Raw genomic sequence first — 13,333 nt, 5'->3', positions numbered from 1 at the left:
CCTGCTCTATGCTAACTTTATTACGTCGACTTATTCTCCAGTACAAACACCCATATCTCGGCTAGGGAAGACAGGACACATTTAGCACATAATATCCAAATATCCTGATCGTGTTTTAAACAATTAAGAACGGTCAATGAGAGTCGTAAGAACACGGTTTTATATTTCTTTGAATGTTCTTTGTTTACTACCAAATGGGATGATAAAATAGAACGAAAAAGGGTCCCATCTTTCCCCACACTATTACATGTTTCACGAATTCCTACAAAACTTTGGCATACTAAATTATGAGCACAACTGTTAACGGATAAAGGAATCCATCAACTGCCATCTTATTTCAAAAATGTTTTACGAATTCTTGCGAAACTTGGCCCTGCTTCAGCGTGCGGATACATCCGTTAAAACACGTAGAAATTATGTAACGTGCTATCTATGAAAGAAGGGTTATAGCAAAACAAAACATGGAAGTTAGGAATATACTGGAAGTAATTCCGCTGCTTCCATTGAAAATGTTAAACGCGGTAGCACGTCTTAGATTTCGGATAAAAATCATTACTGTATACAATTATGAATATCTGGATTTTAGTTAAAAAACGCACTTCAAAGATTAGAGTCTGTAGATGAAGAAACGTCTATCGTCTGTCTGCTTAAGAAATAACTACATTTAGCATGCAGGTATACTAACTCACACTTTTCATTTGTTTTACTAGTTTTAAGTTTTATTTTTAAAACAGATGGCATAGTTAAACATCTCATGCATAATTTCCAATTAGAACAAGAGTATTATTTTGTACACGAGACACACATGGTGTATTTATACACCTCATGCTCACTTTCAAGGTATAACATGGGTGTCTTCTTATACACCAGACACACATGGTGTATTCATACACCTAATGCTCACTGTTGAGTTATAACATGGGTGTCTCCTTATACACAAGTCACACATGGTGTATTCACACACCTCATGCTCACTGTTGAGTTATAAAATGGGTGTCTTCTTATACACCAGACACACATGGTGTATTCATACACCTCATGCTCACTGTTGAGTTATAACATGAGTGTCTTCTTATACACCAAACACACATGGTGTATTCATACACCTCATGCTCACTGTTGAGTTATAAAATGGGTGTCTTCCTATACAACAAACACACATGGTGTATTCATACACCTCATGCTCACTGTTGCAGCATAGGTGTCTTTTTGCGCCTTCTTACAGTACATAAATCACATTACCAAAATTAGGTTCCAAAATATCTGTTAGTAGGGTGGGGGAAGATGGGACACCTTTAGCACAGAATATCTAGATATCCTGATCGTGTTTTAAACAATTAACAATGGTCTATGTCGTGAAGATACGGTTTCATAATTCTTTAAATGTTCTTTGTTTACTACCAATTAGGACGAAAAAATAGAGTGAAAAGGCGTCCCATTTCACCCCACCCTACTATATATTGTCAACCATGGCTATAACAGTTCCGTATCCTTTAAATAAAGATACAAACAGTTCTCCAACTTCCCATTTTCCTTTCGCGGACTTCCCGCTCCAATTCGCCTTTAATGCGAAGACTTATTCTCTTTTATTAATCTTCCCATTTCAAATATGTTTCACGAATTCCTACAAAACTTTGACTCAATACATTATAGGGGTTCATCCGTTAATAGACAGGGATTGTTTTGAAACTGTGAAGCTTTTGCACAGCTAACTTTAAAACGCCTACCTAGCATAAGTGTATCAAATAATTTTCGTATTAATGTATAGTAGGAAGGGGGAATATGGGACACCTGAACGTTTTATTTTCTCGTCCTATTTGGTAGTAAACAAAGAATATTCAAATAAATATAAAAAGTGTCACAACCAATCCCATAGACCATTGTAATTGTTTGAAACACGATTGGGATATTTAAATATTTAAAAATTTCCCATCTTCCCCCACATTAATATATTACCATATATTTTGCGCAGCTAAAACTATTCAAACAGTGGCTCTAACAAGCATTGTTTCAGTAGGGTGTAAGGCGGGACAACTTTTGCCGGTATCCAAACATCCTAATAAGATGGAAACCTCTTCCTTCTTCTCCCACCCTACTGACTATTTCCAGAAGATCAAATGCGTTCTTTCAATGCTAGAGACTTCTCTGAAAGAAGCACTTCCCGCTTCTTCAACGAAAACTTTGGAAATCAATACGCGTTTAATAACCTCCATTTGTTATAAAAAACGGCCTGCTGAGCTACGAAATCATTACTTCACTGAAGATATCAAAGTGTGAGTATTTGTTGGTTTTATTACAGCTTATTACTTGGACTGCAGGGCAATTTTGAAGTTATAACACAGATGGAATATATTATACACCTCGTGCCTGCTAATTCGTTATGCAATTTTGTAAGTGATTGTTGCCATGAATGTTGGGGTATAAAATGGGTGTATTCTTATACACCCGACACGTATGGTGTATTCATACATCTCATGCCCACTGTTGAGTTATAACATGGGTGTCTTCTTATACACCAGACACACATGGTGTATTCATACACCTCGTGCTCACTGTTGAGTTATAACATGGGTGTCTTCTTATACACCAGACACACATGGTGTATTCATACACCTCGTGCTCACTGTTGAGTTATAACATGGGTGTATTCTCATACACCCGACACGCATGGTGTATTCATACATCTCATGCTCACTGTTGAGTTATAACATGCGTTTATGTCTTCGTATACACCAGCGTGGGTGATTTGTATATTGTGAGTAATATTGTTTCTGCAGATGAACAAGTCAGCACTTCTTCTGTTACTTCTCATCGGACTCGTCGTCCTTACTGAAAATTCTGATGCTAAACTGAAAACTTGGCGCAAAAATTACTGGAGAAAATTTTGGAGCAGAAAAAACTGGCGCAAATTTGTAAAGAAACTTAAGCATTGGAATCAAGGACAAAACGGTATATAAAAAAAAACGGTCGTCGCTTCTATTGTTGTGCGTGTATATGTCCTTGGGCAAGACACAAACAGTTCGAAAATATAATGACCTGCAAGTTTTGCATATGGTAACCCGTAAGCTGGCACGAGGTGTATGAAACAGAGTACCCGTGTTATAACAACTGTCGGCCTCGCGAAGATAAAGAAAGTCATTTTCAAAATTAAACTAATGAATGTAAGTTTGTGGATATTAAAACAACAATTCTTTTACTGTTATCCAAAAATCAAATGTTTATATAGGCTACCATTTATAATAATTTAATTAACACCAATGAAAGTCAACCGCATATTTACCCTGTTTAAACTTGAATTTCAGTTGAAGACATGGAACTCGAAGACGTTCAACTTTTTTGGAATATCTGAACGCCTAATCATATAAAGGCAATAAAGATCGTACGATTTAAATAAATTGTATATCAGCAAAATATATACCGTGTGTTTCATGCCAGTATATTTGGTTATTTATGTTTGAAACAACTAGACGGATATTCTTTAATGGTCATGACCTTTGGCCCCAACGCATTTTAACAAACTAATTAGTAAAATTATTTTTCCCATTTTATTAGTAGTAAACAAAAAACTTTCAAATAATTATAAAACTGTATCCTCACGACTCCCAAAAACCGTTGTTAATTGTTTAAAACACGTCCCAGATATTTGGGTATTATGTGCTAAAAGTGTCCCATCTTCCCCCAAACTATATGTTTCACGAATTCTTGCGAAACTTAGTCCTGCTTTAGCGTGTGGGTACATCCGTTTAACCACGGAGAAATTATGTAACGTGCTATATATGAAAGAAGGGTTATAGCAAAACAAAACATGGAAGTTAGGAATATACTGGAAGTAATTCCACTGCTTCCATTGAAAATGTTAAACGCGGTAACTCATCCTAGATTTCGGATGAAAATTATAACTGTATAGAGTTATGGGTATCTAGATTTTGGTTAGAAAAAAGCACTTTATAGATTATGCTCTCTAGAAGCCGAAACGTCCAAATGAAACTTAGGCAATATAATTACTTTTAGCAGCAAGCCAGTATACTAACACATATTTTCCAATTTTTATTATAGGTATAACCTAAGTGAAATGTTATGTTTCATTTACTCATGGTGTTTTCATACACCCCATGCTGACTCTCGTGTTATAACATAGGTGAATTCGTATACACCAAACACACATGGTGTATTCATACACCTCATGTTCACTGTTGAGATATAACATGGGTGTCTTCGTATACACCAAACACACATGGTGTATTCATACACCTCATGCTCACTGTTGAGATATAACATGGGTGTCTTCTTATACACCAGACACACATGATGTATTCATACACCTCATGCTCACCGTTGCATAGGCCTTGCTGTTTCTTTCATGTGATCAATTACATAGTAAAGTTGTGATGTAAGATATCTCTATATGGAAATCGTATGGCTGTAAGAGTTTCGTATTTCTAAAATAAAGATACAAACCGTTCTCCAATTTTCCCTATTTCTTCAGCGGACTACCTGCTCAACCATGCTTTTAATGCAAATACTTATTCTCTTTTACAAATCATCTTATTTCAAAAATGTTTCACGAATTCTTACAAAACTGTGTCTTAAAGATTTTAGGGGCACGTCCGTTATTAAACAGGGAGTATTTTGTAACCTATGGAGCGTTAGCACAGCTATCTAAATTGTCGACGTTTGTAGCAGTAAAAATAGGAAGCTAGGCAATAGGCGGGAAGTAATTGTAATAGCTTCAATTGAAAATTTCGAACATAGTGGCTTAGTGGGTGAAAATAATCAACATAACTGTAAAAAGCCTATCTAGAGTCAGAGTATTATGATATCTCTGTATATATATTTATTTTGGGCAGTTAAACTCAGGTAAACCGTGGCCCTAATAACATTGTTGTTATAGTAGGGTGGGAGAAGATGGGACACCTTTAACACATAATATCCTAATACCATGATCGTGTTTTAATCAATTAACAACGGTATATGGGAGTCGTGAGGATACGGTTTTATAATTGTCTGAATGTTCTTTGTTTACTTCCAAATGGGACGAGAAAATAAACACCCTACTAAGTATTGCCATCAAATTGTTTGAGTAATTTTCCATGTCAGAGACTTCTCGGGAAAATAAGCACTTCCTGATTTTCCAACGAAAATTTCGGAAATTATTACGTTTAATAACCACGATGTTTTCTATATAAGACGGTTTGTTTGGCTACGAAATCATTACTTCACTGAAGATATCAAAGTAAGTGTTTGGTTGGTTCAGGAACTATTTGTTCCTGGGCCGCAGGGCAATTTTGAAAATATAGCACACGTGGTATATATTATACACCTCGTGCCTGCTTAATGTGTAACTTTGTGAGTGATTATTATCATATCTGTCGGGGTATAAAATGGGTGTATTCTTATACACTAGGCACGCATGGTGTATTCATACATCTTATGCTCACTGTTGAGTTATAGCGTGTATGTCTTCGTATACACCAGTGTGGGTGATTTGTATATTGTGAGTAATATTGTTTCTGCAGATGAACAAGTCAGCACTTCTTCTTTTACTTCTCGTCGGACTCGTCGTCCTTATTGAAACCACTGATGCTAATACTCTACCAGGCATTTTTGATAGAAAATTTTGGACCAGAAAACATTGGAGCCAAGTCGGAAAGGGTCTTAAGAGATGGAATCAGAAACAAAACGGTAAGAAAATACTCGTCGCTGCTATTGTATGGGTGTATGTGTCCTTGGGCAAGACACAAAGAGAAAATATAATTACTTACAAAGTTGCATACAGTAAATCGTAAGCTGGCATGAGGTGTATAAAACAGTCCACCCGTGGTATAACGACTTTCGGCCTCGCGAAGATAAAGAAAGTCATTTTCAAAATGACATTAATGAATGTATAAGTTTGTGGACATTAAAACAACAATTCTTTTACTGTTTTTAACACCAATAAAACTCAACAGCAAATTAACTATGTTTAAACTTGAATTTCAGTTGAAGACATGGATCTCGAAGACTTTCGAACTTTTTGGGAAATCTGAACGCCTAATCATATAAAGGCAATAAGGATCGTACGATTTAAATAAATTGTATATCAGCAAAACATATACCGTGTGTTTTATACAGGCAAATTCGGTTCTTTATATTTAAAAAATACAGTAGGGTGGGGGAAGATGGGACAGCTTTAGCACATAATATCTAAATGTCTTGATCGTGTTTTAAACACGGTCTAGGGGAGTCGTGAAGATATGCTTTTAAATTTGTTTGCATTTTCTTTGTTTACTACCAAATTGGGCGAAAAAATAGAATAAAAGGTGTCCTATCTTCCCCCAACCTACTATATATTCATACTTTCTGTAAGGGTCATGACTTTGGCCGTTACGCATCTGAAAAAAAATGGTCAAATTATATTTTAAAGCACCTTTTTATTATTCCATTTTCTCGTCCCATTTAGTAGTAAACAAAGAACATTCAAACAATTAAAAAACCGTATCCTCACAACTCCCATAGACCGTTTCTAATTGTTTTAAACACGATCCAGATATTTGGATAATATGTGCTAAAGTTGTCCCAACTTCTTCCACCCTACTATACGTTTTACTGGTTCCTGCGAAACTTAGCCTGCTTTAGCGTGTGGGTACATCCTTTGAAACACGAAGAAGAAATTATGTAACGCGCTATCTATAAGAGAAGGGTATTGCCTAACATAACTAGGAAGTAGGCAATACACTGGAAAACAATCACTGTTTCCATATACAGGTATCCTACATCAAAACTTAACTATGTAATTTATCTATACTTAAAGAAAACGCATGAAGACCCCTATGTTATAACTTGACAGTGAGCATGAGGTGTACAAATACAACATGTGTGTCTAGTGTATAAAAAGACAGCCATGTTATAACTCAACAGTGAGCATGAGGTGTATGAATACACCGTGTGTGTTTGGTGTATACGATTTCACCTATGTTTTAACACGAGAGTCAGCATGAGGTGTATGAATACACCATGTGTAAATGAAACATAACATTTCACTTAGGTTATACCTATAATAAAAATTGGAAAATATGTGTTAGTATACTGGCTTGCTGCTAAAAGTAGTTTAATCGCCTAAGTTTCATTAGGACGTTTTTGCTTCTAGAGAGCATAATCTATAAAGTGCCTTTTTCTAACTAAAATCTAGATACCCATCACTGTATACAGTTATAATTTTCATCCGAAATCTAGGACGAGCTACCGCGTTTAACATTTTCAATGGAAGCAGTGGAATTACTTCCAGTATATTCCTAACTTCCATGTTTTGTTTTGCTATAACCCTTCTTTTATAGATAGCACGTTACATAATTTCTCCGTGTTTAAACGAATGTATCCACACGCTGAAGCAGGACTAAGTTTCGCAAGAATTCGTGAAACATATAATTTGGGGGAAGATGGGACACTTTTAGCACATAACACCGAAATATCTTGGACGTGTTTTAAACAATTAACAACGGGTTTTGCGAGTCATGAGGATACAGTTTTATAATTATTTGAAAGTTTTTTGTTTACTACTAAATAAGACGAAAAAATAGAACCAAAACGTGTCCAAAAAATAATTTTACTAATTAGTTTGTTAAAATGCGTTGGGGCCAAAAGTCATTGTCCATTAAAGAATATCTGTCTAGTTGTTTCAAACATAAATAACCAAATATACTGGCATGAAACACACGGTATATATTTTGCTGATATACAATTTATTTAAATCGTACGATCTTATAGCCTCAACATGATTAGGCGTTTATTCTTCATAATATTGAATCTCGTCATCAAGGTCCATGTTTTCAACTGAAATTAAAGTTTATAGAAACTTATTATGCTACCAACTTTCATTGACACTTAGTAAATTATTATCAATGATATATAAACACTTGATTTTTTAGTTTACTGTCAAAAAAGTTGTTGTTTTAATATCCACAAACTTCTACACAGTGTCATTTTGAATGTAAATTTCTTTATCCTCGCGTGGCCAGAAAACGACAGTCGTTATAACACGGGTGTTCTGTTTCATATACCTCATGCCAGCTTACGATTTACTGTATGCAACTTTGTAGGTAATTATATTTTCCCTTTGTGTCTTGCCCAAGGACACATACACCCACAACAATAGCAGCGACGAGTATTTTCTTACTGTTTTGTTTCTGATTCCATCTCTTAAGACCCTTTCCGACTTGGCTCCAATGTTTTCTGGTCCAAAATTTTCTATCAAAAATGCCTGGTAGAGTATTAGCATCAGTGGTTTCAATAAGGACGACGAGTCCGACGAGAAGTAAAAGAAGAAGTGCTGACTTGTTCATCTGCAGAAACAATATTACTCACAATATACAAATCACCCACACTGGTGTATACGAAGACATACACGCTATAACTCAACAGTGAGCATGAGGTGTATGAATACACAATGCGTGTCTGGTGTATAAGAATACACCCATTTTATACCCCGACAGATATGATAATAATCACTCACAAAGTTACACATTAAGCAGGCACGAAGTGTATAATATACGAAGTGTATAATATGCGGCGCAGGAACAAACAGTTATAATAAAACCAACCAAACACTTACTTTGATATCTTCAGTGAAGTGATGATTTCGTAGCCAAACAAACCGTCTTATATAGAAAACATCGTGGTTATTAAACGTAATGATTTCCGAAATTTTCGTTGAAAAATCAGGAAGTGCTTTTTTCCCGAGAAGTCTGACATGGAAAATTACTCAAATAATCTAATGGCAATACTTAGTAGGGTGTTTATTTTCTCGTCCCATTTAGAAGTAAACAAAGAACATTCAAACAATTATAAAACCGTATCCTTACGACTCCCATGGACCGTTGTTAATTGTTTAAAACACGATCAGGATATTTGGATATTATGTGCTAAAGGTGTCCCATCTTCTCCCACCCTACTATAACAACAATGTTATTAGGGCCACGGTTTACCTAAGTTTAACTGCCCAAATAAATACATATACAAAGATATCATAATACTCTGACTCTAGATAGGCTTTTTACAGTTATGTTGATTATTTTTCACCCACTAAGCCACTATGTTCGAGATTTTCAAATGAAGCTATTACAATTACTTCCCGCCTATTGCCTAGATTTCCATTTTTACTGCTACAAACGTCGACAATTTAGATAGCTGTGCTAACGCTTCATAGGTTACAAAATACTCCCTGTTTAATAACGGATGTGCCCCTAAAATCTTTAAGACACAGTTTTGTAAGAATTCGTGAAACATTTTTGAAATAGGATGATTTGTAAAAGAGAATAAGTAATTGCATTAAAAGCATGGTTGAGCAGGCAGTCCGCTGAAGAAATAGGAGAACTGTTTGTATCTTTATTTTAGAAATACGAAACTCTTACAGCCATAAGATTTCAATATAGAGATATCTTACATCACAACTTTACTATGTAATTGATCACATGGAAGAAACAGCAAGGCCTATGCAACAGTGAGCATGAGGTGTATGAATACATCATGTGTGTCTGGTGTATAAGGAGACATCCATGTTAATACTCGACAGTGAGCATGAGGTGTATAAATACACCATGTGTGTTTGGTGTATAGGAAGACACCTATGTTAAAACTCAACAGTGAACATGAGGTGTATGAATACACCATATATGTCTGACGTATAAGAAGACACCCATGTTATAACTCAACAGTGAGCATGAGGTGTATGAATACATCATGTGTGTCTAGTGTATAAAAAGTCACCTATGTTTTAAGTTGCCAGTTAGCATGAGGTGTTTGGAATCTAAGTGTTAAATTTTTGCGTTAGAACTATATGGCAAAACAAAAAACAAAAAGTACGAGTTAGTATACTGACATGCAAAAATATTTTTATTGCCAAAGAAGCCTGGTGAGAGGGGTTTCTGTTTCTCGAGACTAAAATGACGAGGTATTTTCTAACTAAAATCGAGATACCCATAACTGTATACAGTTATAATTTTCATCCGAAATCTAAGACGAGCTACTGTGTTTATTAGTTTCAATGGAAATCTTATGGCTCTAACAGTTTCGTATTTTTAAAATAAAGATACAAACGGTTCTCCAATTTCTCCTATTTCTTCAGCAGACTTCCTGCTTAATTATGCTTTTAATGCAAATACTTATTCTCTTTTATAAACCATCATATTTCAAAAATGTTTTACTAATTCTAACAAAACTGTGTCTTAAATTAATTTAGGGGCACATCCGTTATTAAATAGGACACTTTTGTAAACTGGGGAGCGTTAGCATAATTATCTAAAGTGTCGATTATTGTAGCAGTAAAAATAGGTAGCTAGGCAATAGACGGAAAGTAATTGAATCGCTTCATTTGAAAATCTCGAACATAGTGGCTTAACGGGTGAAAAACAATCAACATAACTTAAAAAAGCCTAGCTACCGTCAAGAGTATTATGATATCTTTGTATATATATTTATTTTGGGCAGTTAAACATAGGTAAACCGTGGCCCTAATAACATTGTTATTGGGGTATGTTGGGAGAAGATGGGACACCTTTAGCACATAATATCCTAATACCATGATCGTGTTTTAAACAATTAACAACGGTCTATGGTAGTCGTGGGGATACGGTTTTATAATTCTTTGAATGTTCTTTGTTTACTACCAAATGGGACGAGAAAATAAACACCCTACTAAGTATTGCCATCAAATTGTTTGAGTAATTTTCCATGTCAGACTTCTCGGAAAAAAGCACTTCCTGATTTTTCAACGAAAATTTTGGAAATCATTACGTTTAATAACCACGATGTTTTCTATATAAGACGGTTTGTTTGGCTACGAAATCATCACTTCACTGAAGATATCAAAGTAAGTGTTTGGTTGGTTCAGGAACTATTTGTTCCTGGGCCGCAGGGCAATTTTGAAAATATAGCACAAGTGGTATATATTATACACCTCGTGCCTGCTTAATGTGTAACTTTGTGAGTGATTATTATCATATCTGTCGGGGTATAAAATGGGTGTATTCTTATACACCAGACACGCATGGTGTATTCATACACCTCATGCTCACTGTTGAGTTATAGCGTGTATGTCTTCGTATACACCAGTGTGGGTGATTTGTATATTGTGAGTAATATTGTTTCTGCAGATGAACAAGTCAGCACTTCTTCTTTTACTTCTCGTCGGACTCGTCGTCCTTACTGAAACCACTAATGCTAATACTCTACCAGGCGTTTTTGATAGAAAATTTTGGACCAGAAAACATTGGAGCCAAGTCGGAAAGGGTCTTAAGAGATGGAATCAGAAACAAAACGGTAAGAAAATACTCGTCGCTGCTATTGTTATGGGTGTGTGTGTTCTTGGGCAAGACACAAAGAGAAAATATAATTACCTACAAAGTTGCATACAGTAAATCGTAAGCTGGCATGAGGTGTATAAAACAGTCCACCCGTGGTATAACGACTTTCGGCCTCGCGAAGATAAAGAAAGTCATTTTCAAAATGACATTAATGAATGTATAAGTTTGTGGATATTAAAACAACAATTCTTTTACTGTTATCCAAAAATCAAATGTTTGTATAGGCCACCATTTATAATAGTTTATTAAACACCAATAAAACTCAACAGCATATTAACTATGTTTAAACTTGAATTTCAGTTGAAGACATGGATCTCGAAGACTTTCGAACTTTTTGGGAAATCTGAACGCCTAATCATATAAAGGCAATAAAGATCGTACGATTTAAATAAATTGTATATCAGCAAAACATTTACCGTGCGTTTTATACAGGCAAATTTGGTTCTTTATATTTAAAAAATACAGTAGGGTGGGGGAAGATGGGACAGCTTTAGAACATAATATCTAAATGTCTTGATCGTGTTTTAAACACGGTCTAGGGGAGTCGTGAGGATATGCTGTTAAATTTGTTTGCATTTTCTTTGTTTACTACCAAATTGGGCGAGAAAATAGAATAAAGGGTGTCCTACCTTCCCCAACCTACTATATATTCATACTTTCTGTAAGGGTCATGACCTTTGGCCGTTACGCATCTGAAAAAAAAATGGTCAAATTATATTTTAAGGCACCTTTTTATTATTCCATTTTCTCGTCCCATTTAGTAGTAAACAAAGAACATTCAAACAATTAAAAAACCGTATCCTCACAACTCCCATAGACCGCTTCCAATTGTTTTAAACACGATCCAGATATTTGGATATTATGTGCTAAAGTTGTCCCATCTTCTTCCACCCTACTATACGTTTTACTGGTTCCTGCGAAACTTAGCCTGCTTTAGCGTGTGGGTACATCCTTTGAAACACGCAGAAGAAATTATGTAACGTGCTATCTATAAGAGAAGGGTATTGCCTAACAAAACTAGGAAGTAGGCAATACACTGGAAAACAATCACTGTTTCCATATACAGGTATCCTACATCAAAACTTAACTATGTAATTTATCTATACTTAAAGAAAACGCATGAAGACACCCATGTTATAACTTGACAGTGAGCATGAGGTGTACAAATACAACATGTGTGTCTAGTGTATAAAAAGACAGCCATGTTATAACTCAACAGTGAGCATGAGGTGTATGAATACACCATGTGTGTCTGGTGTATAAGAAGACACTCATGTTATAACTCAACAGTGAGCATGAGGTGTATGAATACACCATGTGTGTCTGGTGTATAAGAAGACACCCATGTTATAACTCAACAGTGAGCATGAGGTGTATGAATACACCATGTGTGTCTGGTGTATAAGAAGACACCCATGTTATAACTCAACAGTGAGCATGAGGTGTATGAATACACCATGTGTGTTTGGTGTATACGAATTCACCTATGTTATAACACGAGAGTCAGCATGAGGTGTACGAAAACACCATGAGTAAATGAAACATATCATTTCACTTAGGTTATACCTATAATAAAAATTGAAAAATATGTGTTAGTATACTGGCTTGCTGCTAAAAGTAGTTTAATTGCCTAAGTTTCATTAGGACGTTTCTGCTTCTAGAGACCATAATCTATAAAGTGCATTTTTTCTAACTAAAATCTAGATACCCATAACTGTATACAGTTATAATTTTCATCCGAAATTTAGGACGAGCTACCGCGTTTAACATTTTCATTGGAAGCAGTGGAATTACTTCCAGTATATTCCTAACTTCCATGTTTTGTTTTGCTATAACCCTTTTTTCATATATAGCACGTTACATAATTTCTTCATGTTTAAACGAATGTATCCACACGCTGAAGCAGGACTAAGTTTCGCAAGAATTCGTGAAACATATAGTTTGGGGAAAGATGGGACACTTTTAGCACATAACACCCAAATATCTGGGAAGTGTTT

The 13,333-nt window shown here is 35.4% G+C and overlaps 1 protein-coding gene and 2 long non-coding RNA genes across 4 annotated transcripts; 2 read left to right on the top strand and 1 right to left on the bottom strand.

Annotated features, from left to right (window-relative positions):
- The first annotated feature begins 2,049 nt into the window (after positions 1-2,049).
- Positions 2,050-6,044, top strand: LOC149725687 (uncharacterized). 2 transcript variants are annotated; one of them, XM_089891141.1, is made up of 3 exons: positions 2,050-2,271; positions 2,778-2,949; positions 5,980-6,044. In XM_089891141.1, the coding sequence occupies exons 1-3, from the start codon at positions 2,065-2,067 to the stop codon at positions 6,024-6,026; spliced, it is 426 nt and encodes a 141-aa protein (XP_089747267.1). In that variant the 5' UTR covers positions 2,050-2,064; the 3' UTR covers positions 6,027-6,044. The 2 variants fall into 2 exon arrangements, with proteins under 2 accessions (XP_089747267.1, XP_089747268.1); XM_089891142.1 differs by lacking the exon at positions 5,980-6,044 and adding an exon at positions 3,303-3,413.
- Positions 6,045-7,699: 1,655 nt separating this feature from the next.
- LOC149725686 (uncharacterized) lies at positions 7,700-8,917 on the bottom strand. Its single transcript, XR_016386351.1, has 3 exons — positions 8,588-8,917; positions 8,153-8,318; positions 7,700-7,809 (listed from the first exon to the last, which is right to left on the bottom strand). It is a non-coding gene; the product is annotated as an uncharacterized LOC149725686 (long non-coding RNA).
- A 1,816-nt stretch (positions 8,918-10,733) lies between these two features.
- On the top strand, positions 10,734-11,745 carry LOC149725685 (uncharacterized). The gene is made up of 3 exons (XR_016386350.1): positions 10,734-10,843; positions 11,127-11,292; positions 11,637-11,745. It is a non-coding gene; the product is annotated as an uncharacterized LOC149725685 (long non-coding RNA).
- Positions 11,746-13,333: the final 1,588 nt, after the last annotated feature.

The sequence above is a fragment of the Ciona robusta genome, chromosome 13, assembly GCF_009617815.1.
Source record: "Ciona robusta chromosome 13, ASM961781v2".
Classification (NCBI taxonomy): domain Eukaryota; kingdom Metazoa; phylum Chordata; class Ascidiacea; order Phlebobranchia; family Cionidae; genus Ciona; species Ciona robusta.
This window is presented reverse-complemented; position numbering and strand designations above follow the sequence as displayed.